Below are 23289 nucleotides of genomic sequence, written 5' to 3'. Positions count from 1 at the left end.
TCAGGCAGTCTGGATAGGCCCCATGACCCCCTTGGTAAAACAACGGGTTCATTCTTTGCTCCGCTGCTGACCTCATTGTCTCTTTGTGAAGTGAAAATCCAGAGTTGCATTCTGCTCAATGGTCAGACAGCTGCTGGTGTGTAGCATCTCTGCTGTGATGGAGGTGAGTGGATGAGAGAGAGTCCGAGCAGCTGCCGCCAGGAAACCCCTGGATCCAAACAACCAAAACATGGTGAGTCCCACTGTACTCAAATTCAGAAGCATAGCTTTATTATGATTATGTTTGGAAAGTTATTAATAATTTGGAAATTATCATTATGTTGTTTATGGTGAGTCATAAGATCGTGTAGCATAGGTTAGATTTTTGCAATATTTTGGGCGAAAGTCTTTATAAAATGTGTGTGTGTGTGCGGCTGCGTGTGTTTTCTTTATGAAAAAGCACCATTTTATGTAGAAAACCATGTTTATTATAATTAAAAAATATATACAATTTAATTATAACAATAGTTTATAAAACTATATATATATATATATATATACAGATAATTTGAAAACATTTTAAGATGTCGGAATGTGTGTGTGTGTGTGTGTGCGTGCGTGTGTGTGTGTGTGTTTATTTTATTATTATTATTATTATTTATTTATTTATTTTTTAATTAAGCTATAAGGTAAGTTAATTTAACGTATTAATGTTGGATGTTGTCAAATAACATTACTAACATTATTACAATATACAGTCAAACCAAAAATATATTTAGACACAAGATATAATTTTTTACAAGTGGGTGTGAGGATAGCAAAATAAAGTAAACTGAAATATAATACCCAAAAATCCTTCTTACTGTAAACTACCAGTAAAATTGATAATAATTTGGGACCAAAATTAGTCAGACACTTTGTCCTGATCATGTTTTGCTTTTGCTTAAGTTTTTTTTCTTTAATTACTAATGTGACCTTTCAAACCACATGCAGACGAAATGAAACATTGCTTAGTCATTGGTTGACCTAAATTGATATCCTCTAATTGTGTACTTAAATTTAACAGCTGACAGCTGATTGGTTAATTGTAATCCATAAAATACCTTTGTATCAGTTATTAAGTGAATAAACTATAATAGTGAATAAACTGTGATGATGTGAAAACATTTTAAGATGTCGGAATCATTTTTGGTTTGACTGTTTATACTGTAGCCTGTAAGCTGACAATATAAACTTCACAATGTTATCATTGCATTGCTACTGTCCTTTTTTTCTGTAACGCGTGATGACTTCAAAAACGATCAATTGGACATGGACATGCTAACACTTCAATCACAAAATCAGCACACTAAATCAGAACAAAATATTATGCATCTAATGGTGTTTTCTTGTGCTCCTTGATCATTTCTTTTTTAAACTGTGCTATTTTCTGAAATAGTTTAGTTCTTTAGTAGACAGTGTATGCAAAAAATAATCTAAAACATGACTTACAATTAGCCACACACAAAAAAAGTCATGCTTTTTCCACAATCTGGGATGGATGATTTTACATTGCATTGTAGGAAACAGACCTCTAGCTTTGACCATGTTTTTTGCTGCTGTTGTTCTGTACCGACTTTGACAAAGTATGTCAGGATTTCATTTGAATTTAGGAAAGCTACAAACAGGGGTTTTATTCGAAACACAAGTCAATGGTTAATTTGCTTTGGTTTATTTATGACACCAGATTGGGACTGATCATATCTTACAGAGTCTCGGTAGAGATGCCGTGGCAGTGATTGAGAATCCTGTGGTGGTCAGACAGTCTTTCCATACAGAGCATCTGCAGGTGGACAAGGTTGAGACGGGACAGAATAATCGCACCTGGCTCAGAGAACTGCAGTTTGTCCATCCAGGCAAGTCTGTTACTAACACACCTGAGTGGACATCTGTTCCTTTAAAAACGTGTGCAAGGGTCATTTTGAATCCTCTTCATAAAATCATACTCCATGGTTTTCAGTATTGCCATTTGCTTTTTGGATATCCCATGAGCATTTATTGCTATTATTTCATTTAGTGTCTGGCAAAGTGTCGGCCCATAAACTGGTGAGAGTGTTTGCAGCTCTGTGTGTCCTGTGTCTGCTGGGAGGTGTTGTCATTGGAGTTTGGTTTATAGGTAAGAAGTTAAATTATTCAAAAGCGTTAGTTTATCTTAAGCTAAGGCAGTTAAAACTGCTCAATAATGCATTTTAGTTTGGGACTAGGCTTAATCCTTGTCTGTGAAACCAGAGGAAAATGAAATATTTCTGCTGTGAACATTTCATGTCTTTGTCCAGTGAAAATTCTCTTAAGGCCTAATTCAGCTCAGAGCCCTGCGAGCCTTGGAGACTCCAAAGACGCGTCCTTCTGCAACGTAACTGAGGACATCTCTGTTACAGACCCCAGGAAAGGTATTTGTCCCATGCTTTTTGTGTGCAGACTCAGTAAAAACAACAGAGACACAGCAGGCAAACAGCAGAGTGGACGTTCATCCAAACTCACTGGCATTGCAAACAAAGTGACATAAACAATGCCCAGTGAAAGCTGTAACAAACACATAAACAAGAGAAGTAAACTTGTGAAAAATAAGTGGGCTTTCTAACTAGTGAGAGAATTGACAGTACTAACTTTGTGATAGTTCAGCAATTTTCAACATAGTGCAACCTTTACAGTATGCTTTTAACGTTACACTGCTGTTTTTAACGTCTGAGCTAGTCAAACATGGCGAAACCCCTTTCTCTCGTGTGTACCAATGCAAATTCTGATTCATTCTTGTGAATCATTCATCTTTAATCGTGCTCTCCCTCATTCACTCATATAGCATTGAGAATCTGTTCATCTTTTATGTATTGGCTACCCCCATTAAGAGCTATGGGAAGTTATTTTTTTGTGAGTTGTTATTATTTGTATCATTATTTTTGTAATATGTCTATATACTTTTCATTTTTATTTCAGTTTTTAGGTTCTAAATTAAATGTAAATATGTTGCTGTAGCAACTAGCTGTAATAGAATACATTATTTTATTTGAGTTAAAGGCACAACATGTAAGATTTTTAGATTAAAAAAAAAAAAAAACAATAGAACAATGTTACAGTGTATATTTTTTTGACCTGTGTCCCAAACGTTCCCAACAATGTTTAAATCCAGAGAAATCAGCTATTTTAACCAGTTTTACAGACCGTGTCTTTGGGTCGCCTGTCAATGATGTCATATCCGCGGGACCCTTGATTTCCGTAGAAACCACAGAAACACCAAAGATGCTTTAATATATTATGTATTTTATTAGACAGAAAAGCAACTGTAATCAGTTAGAGTTTTCTCCATCATACAGTATATTTGAAAATGAATTGCATATAATATAATAAATAGCAACAGTCATTTACATTCGTTTTTATTACTATCATAATAAGTGCAACAAGTATCTCATACTAACAAGTGTCTCATACACAGAGCGAAAGGCACAGAGTAACATTATAACATGACTTTCAACACACTCAAATGTATTTAGTAAGATTGTTTTAATCATGTTAAACAGCATTACCCCACATACGCAACAAAAAGAGTGGAATCGGCGACTGCAGTAAAAGCTTAATAAAAGCTCAGAGATCTGTGTTTCGCGTGGGTCTCTCTCATTATTGTTCTCTCTCTAGAGCTCTCGGCGTGTCCTGCTTCATACCATGAAGACATCACCTCCACAGCTGATGGACTCGGACAGAAACTTTGCCACATTCACTCATTCATGAACATGATTTCTGTCCGAGTCCATCAGCTGTGGAGGTGAAGAGTCAAGACTACAACTCCCATAATTCCATGCTCATTCACCGCATCATTAAGCTACGCCTTTGTTTTGAATTAGCGACCGCTAGCAGTGAAAATTACATACTGTGCCTTTGAGGTTTGTTTCATTTTAAGTCACAGAATATATTTTGTAATGGTTTTACTTTTAGTTAACTATAATAACCCTGCATGGGTTGCTGTGGATGGTTATGTGTGTCTGGAGTGCCAGAGAAGGGGAAGAAAAGAATGGTCTGTTATATAAATTATGTTGTTTTTGTTGTATTTATTATACTGTAAATGTTCCTGTTCATGACTGATGCACTCTGAGTTTACAAAATACAACAATTTCCACACAGTACATTTTTGTTTAAATATATCCTTTAAAATATCACATCTCATGACAGCAGTGAGTGTCATCGACTGTGCTAGTTTGTTGTTTTAGGAGTGATTTTGACTGAATGGGACTCAGTGTTTTACAGGATCAGTGTGGAGAACTCTCTTCTAGAGATCCAGCTGGAGAAGCTACAGACGTGGCTGCCCGTGTGTTACGAGAGGTGGAACTCTTCTCTGGGAACGCTCGTATGTCGACAGCTGGGCTATCTGAGGTGAGCATGCTGAAAGCTGAATCACACACACACACTTTCAGCTCTCAGCACCTTCCACTTGAGTACCAGCTGTGGCTGTTTTCTGTAGGTCAAGCATTCATAGAGTGACAGCAGTGTTGAAATGTACTTTGAAGTCCGTTGTAATTCAAAGCATGACGTGTGCTGATTGCAGGCATTTCGTAGAATATTAAAGGGATAGCTCACCCGCAAATGAAAATTCTGTCATCATTTGCTCACCTTCATGTCACTCCAAGCTGTGGAACTCAATTGCCCAGTTTCACAGACAAGGCTTAAATCTAGTCCCAGACTAAAATGCATGTTTGAGCTGTTTTAACTGAAATAACCTTGCGCTAGTATATTTTAAAATATATGTCAATGCAATTGTTTTGTCTCAAGACACACACTAGTGATGTTTTTTTTTCTACCCACTGCTCCGGGTGTGTGTTTAATTTACTCACTGCTGTGTGTGTTCACTTTCATGGTTGAAATGCAGAACACAAATTCAGAGTGTGGGACACCATGCTTGGCTACAAGTCACTTCACTTTTAAAAGCTACTTAAATATCCTAATTTAACTAAAATCTAATCCTGTCTTAATCCAAGCCACGTCTGTGAAACCAGGCCAATAGGAGATATATTGCAGGATCTTTAAGCTGCTCTTTTCGATATAATGTAGTTCCACAAAAAATATAGTGTTCCAAAAAGGATGCACAATGAAAGTGCCATAAAGTTGAGCATTTAACTGTTTAAATATGCATAAGTGTAAACATGACCTGATGGCAACAGTAAACAGCTAGACGTTTTTCAATGACATTAGAATTAGTGAAAGGCACAATATGTCATTTTCATCGCTTATTCAAAAAACAAAGCTGTAGCTTGATGGCGCTTTGATTTTAAGGAATCATGGGAGTTATTGTCTTCACCTCTACAGCCGTGGAAAAGAATACAACAGGACTTGGATTCGGCCTATACCCAAATTGAAAAGCTTCCCATACACACATACTTTGAACAAAGTTCAAAATGTTTGTGTCATTTTACAGAAACCCTTTTAAGTTACATAAAACACTGCTAAAAATGTAAGTATATGCTGTCTAAGCTAATACAATTTTGGGTCCGAACCGGGGTTCGTTTGCGTCATCAAAGCAGCAGCTGTTTACCCAAATTGCTTAGTAACGACAGTGCGCGTGAAGCGGCGAAATGCATAGCTTTGCTCACGTCACTTTTATATTTTTGTTTTTTAACTGTTGGTTTTGTTACCAAAGCTTCTGTACGTAATGGCACTTGCAGTATATCTTCCACGAATGCACTGCAAAAGCTCTAAAGAACGCTGAAGATGAGCAGAGATGAGATATAGATCTCTGCTTGCAGTATGTCAGTGACGCTTGTCAGGTATATGAGTGAAACACACACAAAACACATATTTTTATCAACTCATATGTCATTAATAGCGGTTCACTTCCACGATTTAGCCGATTGCGTTCACATCAGCAGCGAACCGTACCGGAGTTCACCTGAAACGAACCCCAGACCACCAAGTTCGGAAGACCGCGTTTACATCATCCAAACAAAACCGAACTCTGACGTCAATCGAACCCGGGTGCGCACCAAAAGTGCTGGTGTGAAATCACTCTAAAACAAATGCCAAAGTGATGGATATCTCCAGAAAGTAGAGACTCTAAGCTTTCAAATGGTACCACATATGACATCATATAGCTCCTCCACAGACATTTAAAATTAAAAGTATAGATATGACGATGTCACTCCTGTACAGGGTCTGCAGAGTTCAAGGTAAAATAGCTTATTTCTCTGGATTTAAAGATTCTTGGAAAAATTTGAGATAGTGTAAGTGCACAAGTCAACAAAATAATAACGTTCTAGTAGTTTTAATCAAACAATCTTACATATTGTGCCTTTAATGATGTAAATAGTTTTATTAATTTATTTTAATAATGGATTTTTTTTAGCAAGTGTGGCTAAAAAAACCTCTTCTTTCAGATTATCAAAGCACAAAGGGGTGAATCTGACTGATATTGGGCCGAACTACACAGATGGATTTGTCCAAATCTCCTCAAAACATCAAAGCAATTTGGAGAGTTTATGGCGTTTCAGGTAATCAAGAAAAATACTAATCCTTTTAATTGACATGAGTTTCCAGAACAACAATTGACACACGTTTAGTAATTTTTTGTCTTTTTTACTCTAGAGGAAGCTGTAGTACAGGAAAGGTTATAGCATTAAAATGTTTTGGTGAGTCTTAACTTAATAATTAAGTATGAAATAAAACATACTATCCAAATATGCTGTCTGACTGAGTCTGATCACTTGTAATTTGCTTTATTATAGAATGTGGGACCAGAGCAAAGTTACCTAGGATTATTGGAGGAGTGGAAGCCACTCTGGGCAGATGGCCCTGGCAAGTGAGTCTCTACTACAGTAACCGGCACATCTGCGGAGGATCCATCATCACTAACCAGTGGATAGTAACAGCTGCTCATTGTGTCCACAAGTAAGATTCTACGTTTACATTAAAATTGCCATGGAATGGAAATTGCAATAGTCTTTTTTTCCCTTTTGTGATGTATATCCGGCTTCTCAAACGAGAAAAAATCTAGCACTCTCAAATAAGTGACAGGTTGTCCGCCCTGGTGGCAGTAAACACGTCATCAGAGTGTCGCTGCAAAAAGGCGGAGAAGTTATTTTGATTGTGCATGGATGATTATTTTATAGTAAATACCGCAATATTCCATAAAATTAAAAATACAAATTAAATTTTTTATTTCATGGTCACTAAGTATAACATGACTTGTTTGTCCTCAATCTAAACAAGAAAAAAAACAAGGGTTATAATATTGGGGTTAAGTATGTTTTAACCCCAAAAGGACATGTTTTTGTGAGACACACCCACTGGAACTGTGTAGTTGTTGACAGTAGTGTTGGAATGTGGTGCAGTGAGTGAATACAAAAGCTACAGGATTAAATAGATGACAGAGACTGCAACATAATACATAATGCCAGTAACGTTTCCAATAGTTAAATGCTGGGCTCTGCAAATTAATTTATTATAAGCCGATTAAAGGGATAGTGCAGCCAATAATGCAAATTCTGTCATTAATTACTCACCCTCATATTTTTCCAAACCAATAAGACTATCGTTCATCTTCGGAACACAAATGAAGACATTTTTGATGAAACGTGAGCGACTTTTGTCCAAATTTTCTGAAGAGACACAATCGCTTTATATGATGAACAGATGGAATTTAGGCTCTAAACATTTATCAACTCACACATCAGTTGTGGTAAACAGAAGCTCAAGCATATTCACTTGATGTGCAAGAATCAAAAAGGTCCATTCTTGTATTAAAGGACAACTCCAGTGAAAAATGAACCTAGGGGTAATTAACACATGGTTACTGAGTAGATCGGTCTCTGGGATGCGTTTTCATGAATATCGAATGTAAAGAGTTTTATCTCTAAAAACAGATTAGCTTTTAACGCTTGTCTATGGGGAACAGAGTAGTGAAATTAAATCGCTAGTTAATACCACTAACAAGGCTCAAAATAGCCTCACACTAACACGGCAGCATAATGAGGGTCCCTACATGCAAACCGAAGCATTGAGAACTTTGTATGTGTACAAACAGTTTAATAAGAAGATACTTTATAAAGACAGTACATTACGCGTATACGGAGAGGCGACATCTTGGAAAACAGTCTCGACGAGTCGAGCCACGAACGTTGTGCTAAGTAATGAACTGTGACTTGGAATCTCATATGGTCCGTTGTTTCTGGAAAGAATTGAACGCAGCAGAGAAAATAAATAAATAAAAGAAATATCCATGTAATTAGATTTCACAAACTTCCTATTGATCAGCTCACTTAGCACAGTTCGTGGCTCGACTTGTCGAGACTGTTTTCCAAGATGGCTGCTGTTTGTATTAGTGTAATGTACTGTCTTTATAAAGTTGCTTCTTATTAAACTGTTTGTACACTTACAAAGTTCTCAATGCTTTGGTTTGTATGTAGGGGCCCTCATTATGCTGCTGTGTTAGTGTGAGGCTATTTTGAGCCTTGTTAGTGATATTAACTAGCAATTTAATTTTACTACTCTGTGCCCCATAGACAAGCATTAAAAGCTAATCTGTTTTTAGAGATAAAACTCTTTATGTTCAATTTTCATCTAACATAAAGCATCCCAGAGAACGATTCACTCGACATGAGGGTGAGTAAATCATGAAAATTTTCATTTTGGGGTGAACTAACCCTTAAAGTGTGTTTATGATTTGATTTGCTTGCTTATTGAAGCTACAGGCTACCTCAAGTGTCCAGTTGGGTGGTTTATGCCGGTATTGTCACCAGTAATTCAGCTAAACTGGCTCAATTCCAAGGATTTGCTGTGGAGAGGATCGTCTACAACAAGAATTACAACCATAGGACTCACGACAATGATATCGCTTTGGTGAAATTAAGAACCCCTTTGAACTTCTCAGGTGACCGATACTTTATTAATCACATGTACAGTATGTGTGCCACTGTGTGTCCTGTATCTCATTAGGCCTATCTGCTATTTCTTTCTTTACATATTTAGACACCATCAGACCTGTGTGTCTACCGCAGTATGACCATGATCTTCCAGGAGGGACCCAGTGCTGGATCTCTGGTTGGGGATATACACAGCCAGATGACGGTATTTTTATTCTTCAAATGCATATTTACAAGTCTATAGAATTATGTCAGGACCAGACTTTGAACTAAAGCTGAAAACAGGAGAAGGTGGAGAACCCAAGCGCAGAAACAAGACCACACTTAAATTGTCTTTAAAGTCCAAAAAGTAAATACAAGACAATCTATGAAGTAATTCCAAATAGTAACACCGGATCATTACAAACAGCTAGAAAAAAAGAGGATGCAGAAGTGTCAAAAGATAAATCCAACCTAGAGAGCATACGTATGTGTGTACAACCCATAGGGGTACAAACACTGCTTTGTGAAGCTTCAAAACTTGTGTGAATCATTTGTTTTGAACCATTGATTCAATGCGATTCCAGTAAATGATGCTTTGTTGTGTCATAACTGTTTCAAAATGTTTCACATTTAAATGGTTTTCCACTAGGGGGCGACTATCTCTTAGGCATAATATTATGACCACCTTTCTAATATTGTGTTGGTCCCCCTTTTGCTGCCAAAACAGCCCTGACCCATTGAGGCATGGACTCCACTAGACCCCAGAAGATGTGCTGTGGTATCTACCAAGATGTTAACAGTAGATCCTTTAAGTCCTGTAAGTTGAGTGGCGGGGTCTCCATGGATCAGACTTGTTTGTTCAGCTCATCCCACAGATGTTTGATTGGATTGAGAGCTGGGGAATCTGAAGGCCAAGTCAACACCTCAAATTCGTTGTTGTGTTCCTCAAACCATTCCTGAACCATTTATGCTTTGTGGCAGGAGCATTATCCTGCTGAAAGAGGCCACAGCTGTGATGCACTGTGTATTCTGACACCTTTCTAACAGAACCAGCATTAACTTGAGTAATTTGAGCTAGAGTGGCTCGTGTGTTTGATTGAACCGCACGGGCCAGCCTTTGCTCCCCACGTGCATCAGTGAGCCTTGGCCGCCCATGACCCTGTCTCCAGTTCACCACTGTTCCTTTCTTGGACCACTTAGATACTGACCACTGCAGACCGGGAACACCCACAAGAGCTAAAGTTTCAGAGAAGATCTGACCCAGTCATCTAGCATCACAATTTGTCAAACATTTCCCCATTTTTCCTGATTTTAACACATCAATTTTGAGGACATTTTTTCACTTGCTGCCTAATATATCCCACTCATTAACAGGTGCCGTGATGAAGAGATAATCAGTGTTATTCACTACCTGTCAGTGGTCATAATGTTATGCCTGATCTGTTTATTTGACCTGATCTCAGATCAAATGTATACATTCGCAGACATTTGATGCCACGCTCTAAAAAGCTTAGTTTCTCCCATCAATACATCAACCACTGAGCACAGAACTGAGGAGCGGAACAACTTACATAGCAGGAAACAAGACACAAGAAAACAATGACACATGATACAAGGCTGGGAAAATTGAAATGAAACACAATGAGGGCCTCTAGTGGCCAAAACAAGTCCAAAATCTTGACATAAATACTATATCAATTCAAATTGTGAGTTAGTAGTGTTAAAATCTGCCATAAGGCATTGTACTAATTGTAAATGTAAATGATGTCTATTCTTTTTTGAAGTTCATATACCAGAGGTTCTCAAAGAGGCACCTGTACCTTTAATAAGCACGAAGAAATGCAATAGTTCTTGCATGTACAATGGAGAGATCACCCCCCGAATGCTCTGTGCAGGATATACAGAGGGAAAAGTAGATGCATGTCAGGTGAGCTCCATGTATGTTACTCAAAATACATGCCATGAAGGTTTTTTTTTCTTTGCTTCACAAAAAGGCATCTACAATATATAATAAAAAAATATGTAGTAATGGATCTTCATTTTCTCAGGGGGACAGTGGAGGCCCTCTGGTTTGCCAGGATGAAAATGTGTGGAGGCTGGTGGGTGTTGTTAGCTGGGGAACAGGCTGTGCTGAGCCAAACCATCCAGGGGTTTATACCAAAGTGGCCGAGTTTTTAGGGTGGATATATGAGATTGTAGAGGTGAGTAAATAAAAAGACAATGACCCATGAAAGATGAACTCAGCTTTTAACTTCATTTTGTGCTCTTGCATCCTGATTCCTGTCCTAGAGCTACTAAAGACTGATGTTTGATAGTAGAAGAGAAGAGAAGAATATCCTGACCTGTGGCTTTTTATTTTATTTATTATATTTTATTATGTAAAGCCTCAACATTTACAAAACAAGGTAAAGATTACATTTAGATGTCTGTACATTACATGTTTACTGTTGTGTACTTAACAAGAAAACTGTGGTTTTAAAATAAACGTTTGATATTTACAACGTGCGAGCTGTTCTGTTTTTTTGTTGTTGTTTTTAAAAAATTTAAATTCAATTCTTCATCCTAACCGTAATGGGCACTTAATTCCTGTTTTTAGTTTTCATGCGTCACTGAACTAGTGTTATAGTACTCGTCGAGATCGTCTTTTGTTAAGCTCTTGGTCTTGACTTGGTCTCAGACTAACAGAGGACTCTGGATTTTATCTCAAGACCGGCCAAGGCCACACATCCCAAAATTGCTGGTGCATTTTCTGATTCATTTGTCAACATCATCAATTTGATTTGATTTAAAACGTATTGCTTAAAATTTTATTAATAACTTATTTCTAATATGATTTATTTTGTTACTGCCATGCCGGATTCAAAATCAATGCAGGAGGTGCTCAAATTAATGCCCAAAATAAATACAAATGCCCACAAAATTCAAGATATGTCTGCAAAAAAGTACTTGTATGAGATTTTTAGATTAGGCTATAACATACAATATAATTAAGCAATATCACAAGAGCAAGAACGATGTTTTCAAGAATATTAGCATGATTGCAAACGTGATATTGATTTTATACACAAGAAGTTAATATAAAATGACTTCAAGTTTTTCTGTTTCACCAATGTGTTTTGTTACTAAATGAATCAGCTGAATAAATGATGACGTGACTCACTCATGAAGTGTTTTGATTTCAGTTTTATATTTAAAAGTAGACGTATTATTTTATTTTTCATTAATATTTCTATTTTCAAAATGTTATTTTTAAAACATTAATGTCAACATTATTTGTGCAGGTGTAATTACCAATTCAGATGCAAAATCTGTGCTATCTCTGCAACATTAAGATTTTGTTGTTGTTGTTGTAAGTTAAAGGGTTAGGGTTAAACTACGACTTTATTCAGCATTGTCTTCTCTTCCGTGTTTGTGTTCAATCCTCAAATAAAGATTATAATCTTATAAAACGGTTATCAATCAGTGAATCGACCAATGATTCGGATCGCCAAAGTCAGCAGATTTCAGCAGTTTGGCACGCGATCTGAATCATTAATCCATCCGCTGATTCACAACCGTTTGAAGCTTTATTTGAGGATTGAACACAAACAAGGAAGAGAAGACAATGCTGAATAAAGTCGTAGTTTTTGTTATTTTTGGAGCAAAATGTATTTTCGATGCGTCAAGAGATTATAATTAACTAACTGATGTCACATATGGACTACTTTGATGATGTTTTTATTCCCTTTCTGGACATGGACAGTATAGTGTGCATACACTTGGATACGCTCTCAGACTAAATATAAAATATCTTAAACTGTGTTCTGAAGATGAACGGAGGTCTTAAGGATATCGAACGACATTAGGGTAAGTCATTAATGACATCATTTTTTTATTTTTGGGTGAACTAACCCTTTTACACCTTCTGGTCTGGGTCTCGACTTTGTATTGGTTTAGAAGACCAACCCTTGACTACAACACTATCAAACTACTTTTTTGCAAAGTTAGCGTAGGCCTATTTTGTTTTGGCATGTTTTGAATGCTTATTAAGTGTGTATGTCATTAAAGTGAACGTATGCTTGGTTGTGGCTAATCAATGTTTTTTGAAAGCAAGACAAAATATTTACTAATATTTGAAAGAGCTTTGTTTGCGCCCAGGTTGAAAATATTTTAACTAAACGGCGCCATCTATTGGAAGAACAGGGCATTTGTTAGATTAGTTTCTATGGTAACCTTTGGGTTTAGCAACAAGGAGAGCTGGTCCGTGACTTAGAATTTGTCTATCTTTTCTACAAAATATCTTCGTGTAAGAATTATTCTAAGTAAGTTATTTGTTTCTAAATATAGTATCTGAGACACGTCCATTTTGTTCCATATTAGCTTTTTTTTGTTACACAGTACAGACTGCAGTCTCATACACTTCAAGCATGGAAATCCCTAGCTATGACAATAACGCAGCGTTGCAGCAGGTAAATCAGTTTTGGTCGATGTTAGATGACATGTCTCAGAATAATCCGGAAGCTTACAGAACCTTCATTGAACGCCAGTTACGGGAGGGCGCGGAGTTTCACTCCCCGCCGCAGCCGCACGCCTGCATCCGCACTTCTGTGGTAACCACCTTTAACCTTTTGTTTTATGTTTGTTTTGAAAGTATTTATAGATCTTAACAAATAAAGCTAGACCACTACAGCTGTATGGGAGCACTTTATAGACCTTATTATTTTATGTGATGCCGGGTATTGCCATATTTTTTTTAAACATATGACGATAACAACATGCAATACTTTGGGGGAAAAAAGTGGCATTTAAATTTCATCAAACGCTATGAATGTGATAATCATAGCATTTGCATCTGATACCTTTACTGAACCATGATGTCAAAGTAAAAGTTCAAAATGGCTGGCATAGGCTATACAAATAATTATGAAATAAAAAAGTATGAAGTGAAATGATTACTTTTCAGGGACCAAAAGAAGATATATTGTACATTAACATGTGTGGTTGGAAACGTGTACCAGCTGCCACTTCTTACAGTGATCCTATTCCTGTGTGTGGAGGACGAATGGAGAAAGAAACAGAGGAGAAAGGTACAAAAATCTCATCATGGCTGCTTTTAAAACAGCTTTTTTTTAGGCAGCATTGGTGTGTAGTCTTGTGTTCCAGTAAACCTACTTCATTTTCTCCTTGATTAACTTTATATTGATTCTTAAATTCTTAAACGTATCTATTCTTGAGAAGAATTTTCTGTTTTGCAGAGCATTACAGTGTCGTTGATGTGGCCTTTAACCCTGAGGTTCTGGAGATGGCAGAGAAAGACAAACATGAGAAAGAGAAGCTCCATCTGCTTGCTGTGAACTTCATCCAACAACAGCACAAGCTGAGTCTGTCCCAACACTACAAACTCACCAAAGACAAAATCAAAGGCAGCTTCCAGGATATGAAGCAGCGTCTCATGTCACCGCATACATGCAAATCTTCTCCCAATAAGACACAATCTGAACCAGGTAAAATAATGCACATACTTTAGAAAAGCTCTTAAAGATACAGAGATTAGCTAATTGTATAGAACCTCAAGGCCAAATAGCTGGAATGCAAATTATGCGATTTTGCAATATTAAAGGGGAAGATCACCCAAAAAATGTCATTAATTACTTACCCTCATGTTGTTCCAAACCCGTAATCATTCATCTTTGGAACACAAATGAAGGTATTTTTGATTAGATCTGAGATCTTTCTGCCCCAGAAATGTAGTTAAGGCATCATAAGCCCCGTTTCCACCAAAATTACCCGGAACAATTTGTACCAGGAACTTTTTTACAGGAACTTTTCTCCCCCCCAGACCTGCAGCTGTCTGCGTTTCGACCGCGATAAAGTTCCGAGAAGATTAGGCAAATTAGTCCGGTGATGTAGGACTGCACGCGACTGTTCCTCCAAATCAGTGAAGGACAAGGGCTGTCACTTTTTATTCGATATTCGAATATGCATTCGAAGATGACGTGAAATATCCGTAATCGAACTATACATAAACTATCCGGTTTTTAAAGTGCCATGTAGCGCAATTTTTTTTTTTTACTGTCGGTGCGTTTACATGGAACACTGTAGGCTAATCAGTTTAAAAGTCCAATCTGAAGGAAAATGCTCCATATAAACACCTCAATCGTAATAAAAATGCCCAAACTGAATGAAATCGTAATCGTTTTGAGATGGGTGGATAAATCTTTTCATGAATCGATCAAACGAAACATTTCACCATGTAAATGACCTGACCGGATTACTTTTGAGTGTGCGTCCTTATGTGACAACAGCGCGCGCCCCACTGAAGAGCACACGTCGTGCTCATGCAGCAAGCATGTTGACAAGAGAGGAAAATACATTTTTCTGAGGGATAATCTTTTTATTTCATAAGAAGTTATGAAGATAATGTTGGCATAATGACACTGTCCCTAAGCCTATGTAAGCAAACAATCAACTTCTTCAACTGCGCCTGACGTTAGAATTAATTTTTTCTGAGATGATTATTTCACTTTACAACAAATGAATAGCTTTTATAAAACCGTAAAGTCCTGGTGGCCGTTGAGAGTTGCTATGGCATCCGTAAACACATTCCAGGCGCTGGAGATGACGGCGTTGTAGATAATTGATATTTGATATCCGTTCAATTAGATTTTTTTTCAAAAATGACAGCCCTAGCGGACAGTAATCATTTTTGTGTGTACCGATTGAAAGATTTAGTGGATTTAGTTATTATAAGCTATTTATTTGTTTAAATAATCATCTCAGAAAAAATAATAATTCTTCTGTCAGGCGCAGTTAAAGTAAAAAACTGCCTGGGGCAATATACGCTGTGTCTTTACTCCAACATTATCTTCATTATCTTATAACTTACGAAATAAAAAGTTAACCCCTCAGAAAAATTAACTTTCCTCTCCTGTCAACATGAGCGCGGCGTGTAAGACTTTTAAAAATGCCGAGTTGAACCTAAATGCTGCGTGAGCTCAACCAATAAGCATGTTCAGCGCCCAAGTCCCGCCCTCGAAAGTTCCTGAACTTTGAAAAAGTACTACCCCGCGAGCAGGGCCGTTTGGAGGGGGAATTATTTACCCGGAACTTCATTTATACCCTGGTTCCTGCGGTCTAAACACACGAAGTACCACCCAAAGTCCCTAGTTCCTGGGTAAAGTTCCTGTGGTGGAAACGGGGCTATAGAAGTAATCCACCTTGTGACCCAATTTTCATCTTTGGGTGAACTAACCCTTTATTCATCGCTTGTTTTACAGCCCTATCACTCCTGCAGCAGATTTCCTCACTGCGAATGGCTGAGAGTAATGAGGACTCATCCATCCAACTGAGCATGGAGCAGGAGAAGAAACCAGCCCGACCAGGTCTCATTGAGGTGATCTCCAGCACAGAATCAGACCAGTCTCAGCCACAACAACCCCAGCATCATCTGACAGTCTGTCCTGACAGCAGCGGTTCATCTAGGAGCCTGAAGCTGAGTGTTGAGCTTCCTGGAGTGAGATCTGTATCACAGTGCCAGCTCAGCGTCTCTCAGGTCAGCATTCCGGGTGTGACAGCTGTGTGGCTTGGAAGTTTTATTTACAAAACAGATGCCTTTTATTTTATATAATTTTTTACTTTTTTAAAATTCTATTGGAACTAAATCGAAATTTCCATAGTTCTGATTTAACCTTTCTACAGCTCTTATATTGTACATATTTTTTTAAAGGAATAGGTCACCCCCAAAAATGAACATAATTATAATATTTTTTTTCACCCTCAAGCCATCCTAGTATATGACTTTCTTCTTCCAGACAGGCACAATCAGATTTATATTAAAAAACATTATTGAAGCCCAAAAAAGTGCATTCATCCACCACAAAAGCAATCCACATGATGCCAAGGGGTTAATAAAGGCCTTCTGAAGTGAAGCAATGCGTTTGTGTAAGAAAAATATTCATATTTAAAACTTTAAAAACTTAAATAAATAGCTTCCGACAGACGGCCGTACGCATTGATTTACGATGAAAATAGTAACCCCTGACCTGACACATGGGGTATTGATTAACACAGAAGCCCAGAGGAGCAAGACAAAACACTGGTTATGAAGTAGAAGTCTAAAACAAGTAATGAGGATTTTGATATAAGAGAAGAGGAGCTTGACTTTGCTGCCCAGCTCAGTTTTTTTGAACCGCGAGATTTGTCAAAGCTTACATCATACATACACTCTTTTGATGTAAGTCAACTTGCATAGGCCGTCTGCCGGAAGCTAGTTATTTTAATCTATAAAGTTTTAAATATAGATATTTTTCTTTTAAAAAAATCCATCACTTTGCTTCAGAAGGCCTTTATTAACTCCCTGGAGTCGTAGGCCTATGGATTACATTTATGATGGATGGATGCACTTTTGGAGCTTCAAAATCAAAATGGCTTCACTGCCGTTATAAAGCTTGTAATAGCAATGATATTTTTAATATAACTGACTGTGTTCATGTAACGGATTCACAGAGGCAGGATTCAATTGCAAGTAACTCAGTTTAATAAGACAGATAGTGTCACAGAAGTCAAAACTCAGAACACTGAAGAAGTCCGGGTAAGACGGAGCAGTGAGAGAGGCTCTGTTGGTGACACGGGCAGGCTGTGAGCAGCTGTGACTCGGGAGATCGGTAGAGGTAATCCGGGAAGGGATCCAGCGTTTCACGGAAGGGGGAAACGATAACCAACACGGAGACACAAGGGGAAACATCCAACAACGCTCTGACAAAGACAAGAGAGAAACAGAGAGACTAAATAGGGTGAAGGTGATGAGTTGCAGCTGGTGCAGGTGATCAGCCACAGGTGCGTGATGAGCCAATCCCAGGCTCCGCCCTCACCTACATTCAACACGCACCCAAGAGTGAGACAGGGAATCCATGAACCGTGACAGTACCCCTCCCCCTAGGAGCGTCCCCTGACGCTCCCAGCCGACCTTACCTGTTGATTGTAATCATCAATAAGGGAGTGATCCAGAATGTCCCTAGCAGGAACCCAACTTCTCTCCTCCGGACCGTAACCTTCCCAGTCCACCAAGTACTGGAAACCGCGTCCCCTCCGTCTAGAATCCAGAATGCGATTAACCGAATACGTTGGTTCCCCATCTACGAGTCGCGGCGGTGGGGGAACCGGGACTGGCGGATTAAGGTGGGAGTGAAAAACAGGCTTGATTTTGGATACATGGAAGGCGGGATGAATCCTCCTGTACGCCGGAGGGAGTTTGAGGCGGACTGTCACCGGACTAATGATCTTGGTGACAGTGAACGGGCCGATAAATTTGGGAGCAAGTTTATTAGATACGGAGCGGAGAGGAATGTTCTTGGTAGAAAGCCACACTTTTTGACCCACGACGTAAACGGGAGGCTTAGACCGGTGGCGATCGGCTTTAGCCTTGGTGCGCGCTCCCACCTGGAGCAGAGTCTCACGGGCTCTGGTCCATGTGCGATGACACCTCTGGATAAAGGCGTGAACAGAGGGGACCGCGACCTCAGAATCCAGACTAGGAAAAATAGGTGGCTGGTAACCTACACTACACTCAAATGGCGAAAGGCCCGTAGATGACACTGGTAACGAGTTATGAGCGTACTCAACCATAGAGAGTTGCTGGCTCCAGGATGAAGGATTCTTGGATACCAAACATCGCAACACTCTTTCCAGATCCTGATTGGCTCTCTCGGTCTGACCGTTGCTTTGGGGGTGATAACCCGAAGACAGACTAACCGTGGCTCCTAGTAATTTACAAAACTCCTGCCAAAATTTGGACACAAATTGGGAACCTCTGTCAGAGACCACGTCCATCGGGAGGCCATGTAACCGAAAGACGTGGTCTACTACAGATACCGCTGTCTCCTTGGCTGAGGGTAATTTGGGCAAGGGAATGAAATGTGCTGCCTTCGAGAATCGGTCCACGACGGTCAAAACGACCGTCTTGCCCTGGGAGGGCGGGAGGGCGGTAACAAAATCTAGAGCGATGTGGGACCAGGGTCTCGAAGGAACAGACAACGGCTGAAGTAACCCATGGGGAGGTTGGTTAGATGTCTTACCAACCGCACAGACCGAGCAAGCCAAAACAAAACTGCGAATGTCGCGAGCCATAAGTGGCCACCAAAATCGTTGCTTTATTAAACTGCAAGTGCGGTTTACCCCTGGATGACAAGCAATGTTGGAGCAGTGACCCCATTTGAGGACCTCGGATCTTAACCCCTCCGGAACGAACAAACAACTCGGTGGGCCGCCGGGCGGGGGCGTTACCCCTTCTAAGGCCACTTTGACCTTCGATTCGATCTCCCATGTGAGTGTAGAGATAACTATCTTCTCTGGCAAAATACACTCGGGAGTAACCGGGCGTTCGGAAGCATCAAAAATACGAGATAAAGAGTCGGGTTTGATGTTTTTAGACCCGGGGCGGTACGAGAGAACAAAGTCAAAACGTCCGAAAAAAAGTGCCCACCGAGCCTGCCTGGAGTTGAGTCTTTTAGCAGATCTAATATATTCAAGGTTCTTATGATCCGTCCATACAATAAAAGGTACCCCCGACCCTTCAAGCCAATGACGCCACTCCTCCAACGCTAACTTGACGGCCAACAACTCTCTGTTACCAATGTCATAATTGCGTTCGGCAGGAGAAAGACGATGGGAGAAAAACGCGCACGGGTGCATCTTGTCATCTGAGGGAGAGCGCTGTGAAAGAACCGCTCCTACCCCCACCTCTGACGCGTCGACCTCTACCACGAACTGACGTGTGGAATCAGGGGCGACTAAGATGGGAGCCGAAACAAAGCGGCTTTTCAGTTTGGCAAATACAGCCTCGGCTGTATCGGACCACCTGAACGTCGTTCGGGGAGAGGTCAAGGCAGTCAGAGGTTCGGCTAGTTGGCTGAAATTGCGAATAAAACGCCGATAGAAATTGGCGAACCCCAGAAACCTCTGTAGGGCCTTACGGGAATCTGGACTTGGCCAATCCATCACAGCCTTAACCTTGTCGGGATCCATGCGCATTCCCTCCGATGACACGATGTACCCTAAAAAAGGAACAGACTGTGCATGAAAAGCGCATTTCTCCGCCTTGACAAAAAGCCCATTCTCTAGCAACCTCTGAAGCACTCGTCTGACGTGTCGAACATGTTCCTGGAGAGACGAAGAAAAAATCAAAATGTCATCCAGGTAGACATATATGAATTGGTCGACCATGTCTCTCAACACATCATTGACGAGTGCCTGGAAAACCGCTGGGGAGTTGGAAAGGCCGAAAGGCATGACCAAATATTCAAAATGCCCCCTGGGGGTGTTAAATGCGGTTTTCCATTCATCCCCCTCCCTGATGCGAACCAAATGATAAGCGTTACGTAAGTCCAACTTCGTGAAGACGGATGCTCCCTGTAACCTCTCGAAAGCTGAAGACATCAACGGCAAAGGATAGGTATTCTTTACCGTGATGTTATTCAGCCCTCGGTAATCAATGCAAGGTCGCAGAGAACCATCCTTCTTCCCCACGCAGAAGAACCCCGCCCCCGCTGGAGAAGAGGAAGGGCGGATGAATTTGGAGGCTAGAGAATCAGAAATATATTTCTCCATGGCCTCCCTCTCTGGAATAGAAAGAGAGTATAGTTTGCCCTTAGGCGGAGACTTACCTGGGAGTAAATCTATAGCACAGTCATAGGGACGATGCGGAGGAAGAGAAGCAGCTCGGGACTTACTGAACACTTCCTTCAGGTCGAGGTACTCCGGAGGCACGTTAGATAGATTCACCGTCTCACTCTGAAAAACAGAACGAGACACAGACGAACAAGCAGACACCAAACAAGACTCATAACACTTATCACTCCACGCAGACACAGAGTTTTGTCCCCAGTCAACCCTTGGGTTATGTAACTCCAGCCAAGGGTGACCGAGGACAATGGGAGCCAAAGGGGAGTCCAGGATAAAAAATGAAATGAGTTCAGTGTGGTTGCCAGACGTGATCAGTGTAAGTGGTTCAGTGGTGAATGAAATGTCAGGGAGAACTTGTCCGTTGAGTGCGTTGACAGAGATGGTGTTCTTAAGTGCAATGGTGGGTATTTTGAGTTTGTGTGCAAGGGCAGAGTCAAGAAAGTTACCCTCCGCTCCCGAGTCGAGGAGTGCTGGGCTGGAAAATTCCTGGGCTGCCCACAGCAATCTCACCGGAAGGAGAGTGGAGGATGAGGTCTTTTCCACGGAGATCCCGCCCGACAGTAGCCTTCTCCTTACCGCCGGGCGTGGTCCTCTTACCGGGCAGGAGTCAAGCAGGTGTCCGGTCCCGCCGCAGTAGAGGCAAAGACCACGGGATCTCCGTCTCGCTCTCTCCTCCCGGGAGAGCCGAGCTCGACCCACTTGCATGGGCTCCGGGTCGAAGGTGTAGCTGACCGCATCCGCAGCGTTGGCCTGAGGGCATTCGACACTCCTGTGCTGAAACTCCATCCTGGATCTCAGCCGACTCAGACGAGCGTCCACCCTCAACGCCAGTTCGATCAGTCCGTCAATCTTCTCCGGAAGGTCGATCATGAAAATCTCTTTCTGGATGCGGTCAGCCAGCCCATGCAGGAACATGTCCCACTGTGCCTCCTCGTTCCACTTGCACTCGGCGGCCAGGGTGCGGAACTCGATGGAAAAATCCGAGACCGAGCGGTTACCTTGACGGAGCTCTGCGAGTTGACATGCCGCTTCTCTTCCGGTTACCGCTCGGTCAAACACCCTTCTCATCTCCGCCGCCAGCGTCTGGAACGAGGAGCTGCAAGGATGTTGATTTTCCCACACCGCCGTTCCCCAAAGTGCGGCTCGTGCGGAGAGCAGGGTGAGGACGAATGCCACCTTGGATCTCTCCGTGTTGAAAGTCTGCGGTTGAAGAGCGAAAAACAAGGAACACTTGGTAAGGAAGGCTCTGCAATAATTGCTCTCACCGGCATAACTCTCAGGGGTAGGCAGACGTGGTTCCGGTTGCCGCGATGCGGATGGTGTGTAGGGGGTCGGCGGTGGGTCGGGCACAGTGGGACCGACGAGTTGTTGCATCTGTTGGGTCAGCTCGGCCACCCGTGCCACCAAAGTGTGTACTGCCTGTCCTGTGGCAGTTAAGTTTGCCTCCTGCTGGTCCAGTCTCTCGTTGCTGCTGGTCAGTAGGGCGTTGATACTCGCTGAATCCATGGTTGGTCAGAGCGTTCTGTAACGGATTCACAGAGGCAGGATTCAATTGCAAGTAACTCAGTTTAATAAGACAGATAGTGTCACAGAAGTCAAAACTCAGAACACTGAAGAAGTCCGGGTAAGACGGAGCAGTGAGAGAGGCTCTGTTGGTGACACGGGCAGGCTGTGAGCAGCTGTGACTCGGGAGATCGGTAGAGGTAATCCGGGAAGGGATCCAGCGTTTCACGGAAGGGGGAAACGATAACCAACACGGAGACACAAGGGGAAACATCCAACAACGCTCTGACAAAGACAAGAGAGAAACAGAGAGACTAAATAGGGTGAAGGTGATGAGTTGCAGCTGGTGCAGGTGATCAGCCACAGGTGCGTGATGAGCCAATCCCAGGCTCCGCCCTCACCTACATTCAACACGCACCCAAGAGTGAGACAGGGAATCCATGAACCGTGACAGTTCATCTAAAAGAAGAATGTCATATACACATAGGATGGCTTGAGGGTGAAAAAATCATGTGGTAATTTTCATTTTTGGGTGAACTATACCTTTAATGTTTTTATTTGCGATGTGGACTCAATAAGGGGTTGGTTTTTATTTTTAGGATGATATTCTCCTGGAAGTTGAGGGCATTTATTATCTCCATCTTCCATTTCCTGGGTTGGTCAAGGAAGAGACATGCGTTGCAACGTTTAGCAAGAAGAAACAGACTCTAAATGTTACTGTGACAATGTTTTGAGAGCACTTCACTCTTAATAATCCAAAAGCTGAAGATATAAACACCCCCCAGGTCATTTTCTGAGAAATATACTGTTGTATTATTAACTTTTGTCTCAAAGATCATTAGTCATGCATTCAAATTCAAAGTTACATAATTTCAATACATTCAGTACATTATTACTCAATACCTAAAAAACAATAATTATTCGATGCTATTGCTGTTAATTGATTAATGTTTGATATAAAAATGCTATACTATTTTGTTTAAATAAATGAATAAAATACTGAACAATAAAATCAATCATTTTAAAGTGAATTTAGGCATCACATCATTTTAAAGTACAGTATGAAAAATGGAAGCTCATTTTGAGATTTGCTGAAGATTTACATTTAAATGTTGGATTATTTAACTTTAAGTGAATGTTACATGACAGCAAGCGTAAGTGAAATGTGTTAGTATGTAAAATAAGTATAAAAAAATGGAATACCCAATACTGAAAAATGACAAAAATCTCTAATATATTCGCAAATAACCAATATGACTGATATTTTGTGTATCATTACAATTTTAGA

At 40.5% G+C, this 23289-nt stretch overlaps 2 protein-coding genes across 4 annotated transcripts; both read left to right on the top strand.

The window, feature by feature from the left end:
• The first annotated feature begins 17 nt into the window (after positions 1 to 17).
• On the top strand, positions 18 to 12193 carry tmprss5 (transmembrane serine protease 5). 3 transcript variants are annotated; one of them, XM_067451149.1, is made up of 13 exons: positions 18 to 232; positions 1730 to 1874; positions 2036 to 2134; positions 2295 to 2408; positions 4245 to 4380; positions 6375 to 6488; positions 6583 to 6626; positions 6723 to 6885; positions 8682 to 8866; positions 8965 to 9063; positions 10625 to 10767; positions 10889 to 11041; positions 11130 to 12193. In XM_067451149.1, the coding sequence occupies exons 1-13, from the start codon at positions 230 to 232 to the stop codon at positions 11136 to 11138; spliced, it is 1407 nt and encodes a 468-aa protein (XP_067307250.1). In that variant the 5' UTR covers positions 18 to 229; the 3' UTR covers positions 11139 to 12193. The 3 variants fall into 3 exon arrangements, with proteins under 3 accessions (XP_067307250.1, XP_067307249.1, XP_067307252.1); XM_067451148.1 differs by having other exon boundaries at positions 10889 to 12193; XM_067451151.1 differs by lacking the exon at positions 6583 to 6626 and having other exon boundaries at positions 6736 to 6885; positions 10889 to 12193.
• A 238-nt stretch (positions 12194 to 12431) lies between these two features.
• Positions 12432 to 23187, top strand: pih1d2 (PIH1 domain containing 2). The gene is made up of 5 exons (XM_067451146.1): positions 12432 to 13429; positions 13783 to 13906; positions 14075 to 14323; positions 16097 to 16371; positions 22601 to 23187. The coding sequence occupies exons 1-5, from the start codon at positions 13247 to 13249 to the stop codon at positions 22733 to 22735; spliced, it is 966 nt and encodes a 321-aa protein (XP_067307247.1). The 5' UTR covers positions 12432 to 13246; the 3' UTR covers positions 22736 to 23187.
• The last annotated feature ends 102 nt before the right edge of the window (positions 23188 to 23289 follow it).

The sequence above is a fragment of the Pseudorasbora parva genome, chromosome 8 (genome assembly GCF_024679245.1).
Source record: "Pseudorasbora parva isolate DD20220531a chromosome 8, ASM2467924v1, whole genome shotgun sequence".
Taxonomy (NCBI): domain Eukaryota; kingdom Metazoa; phylum Chordata; class Actinopteri; order Cypriniformes; family Gobionidae; genus Pseudorasbora; species Pseudorasbora parva.
The sequence above is the reverse complement of the archived record's forward strand: the minus strand, read 5'-3'. Positions and strand labels throughout refer to the sequence as shown.

Bases quoted from the DNA above. Each gene is read 5' to 3' on its own strand.
- tmprss5 (XM_067451148.1), top strand. The intron at 2,135-2,294 runs GTAAGAAGTTAA...GTCTTTGTCCAG, and splicing joins CATTGGAGTTTGGTTTATAG to TGAAAATTCTCTTAAGGCCT. The intron at 4,381-6,374 runs GTGAGCATGCTG...CTCTTCTTTCAG, and splicing joins CGACAGCTGGGCTATCTGAG to ATTATCAAAGCACAAAGGGG.
- pih1d2 (XM_067451146.1), top strand. From the start codon at position 13,247: ATGGAAATCCCTAGCTATGACAATAACGCAGCGTTGCAGCAGGTAAAT. The intron at 13,430-13,782 runs GTAACCACCTTT...ATTACTTTTCAG, and splicing joins CCTGCATCCGCACTTCTGTG to GGACCAAAAGAAGATATATT. The intron at 14,324-16,096 runs GTAAAATAATGC...CTTGTTTTACAG, and splicing joins TAAGACACAATCTGAACCAG to CCCTATCACTCCTGCAGCAG.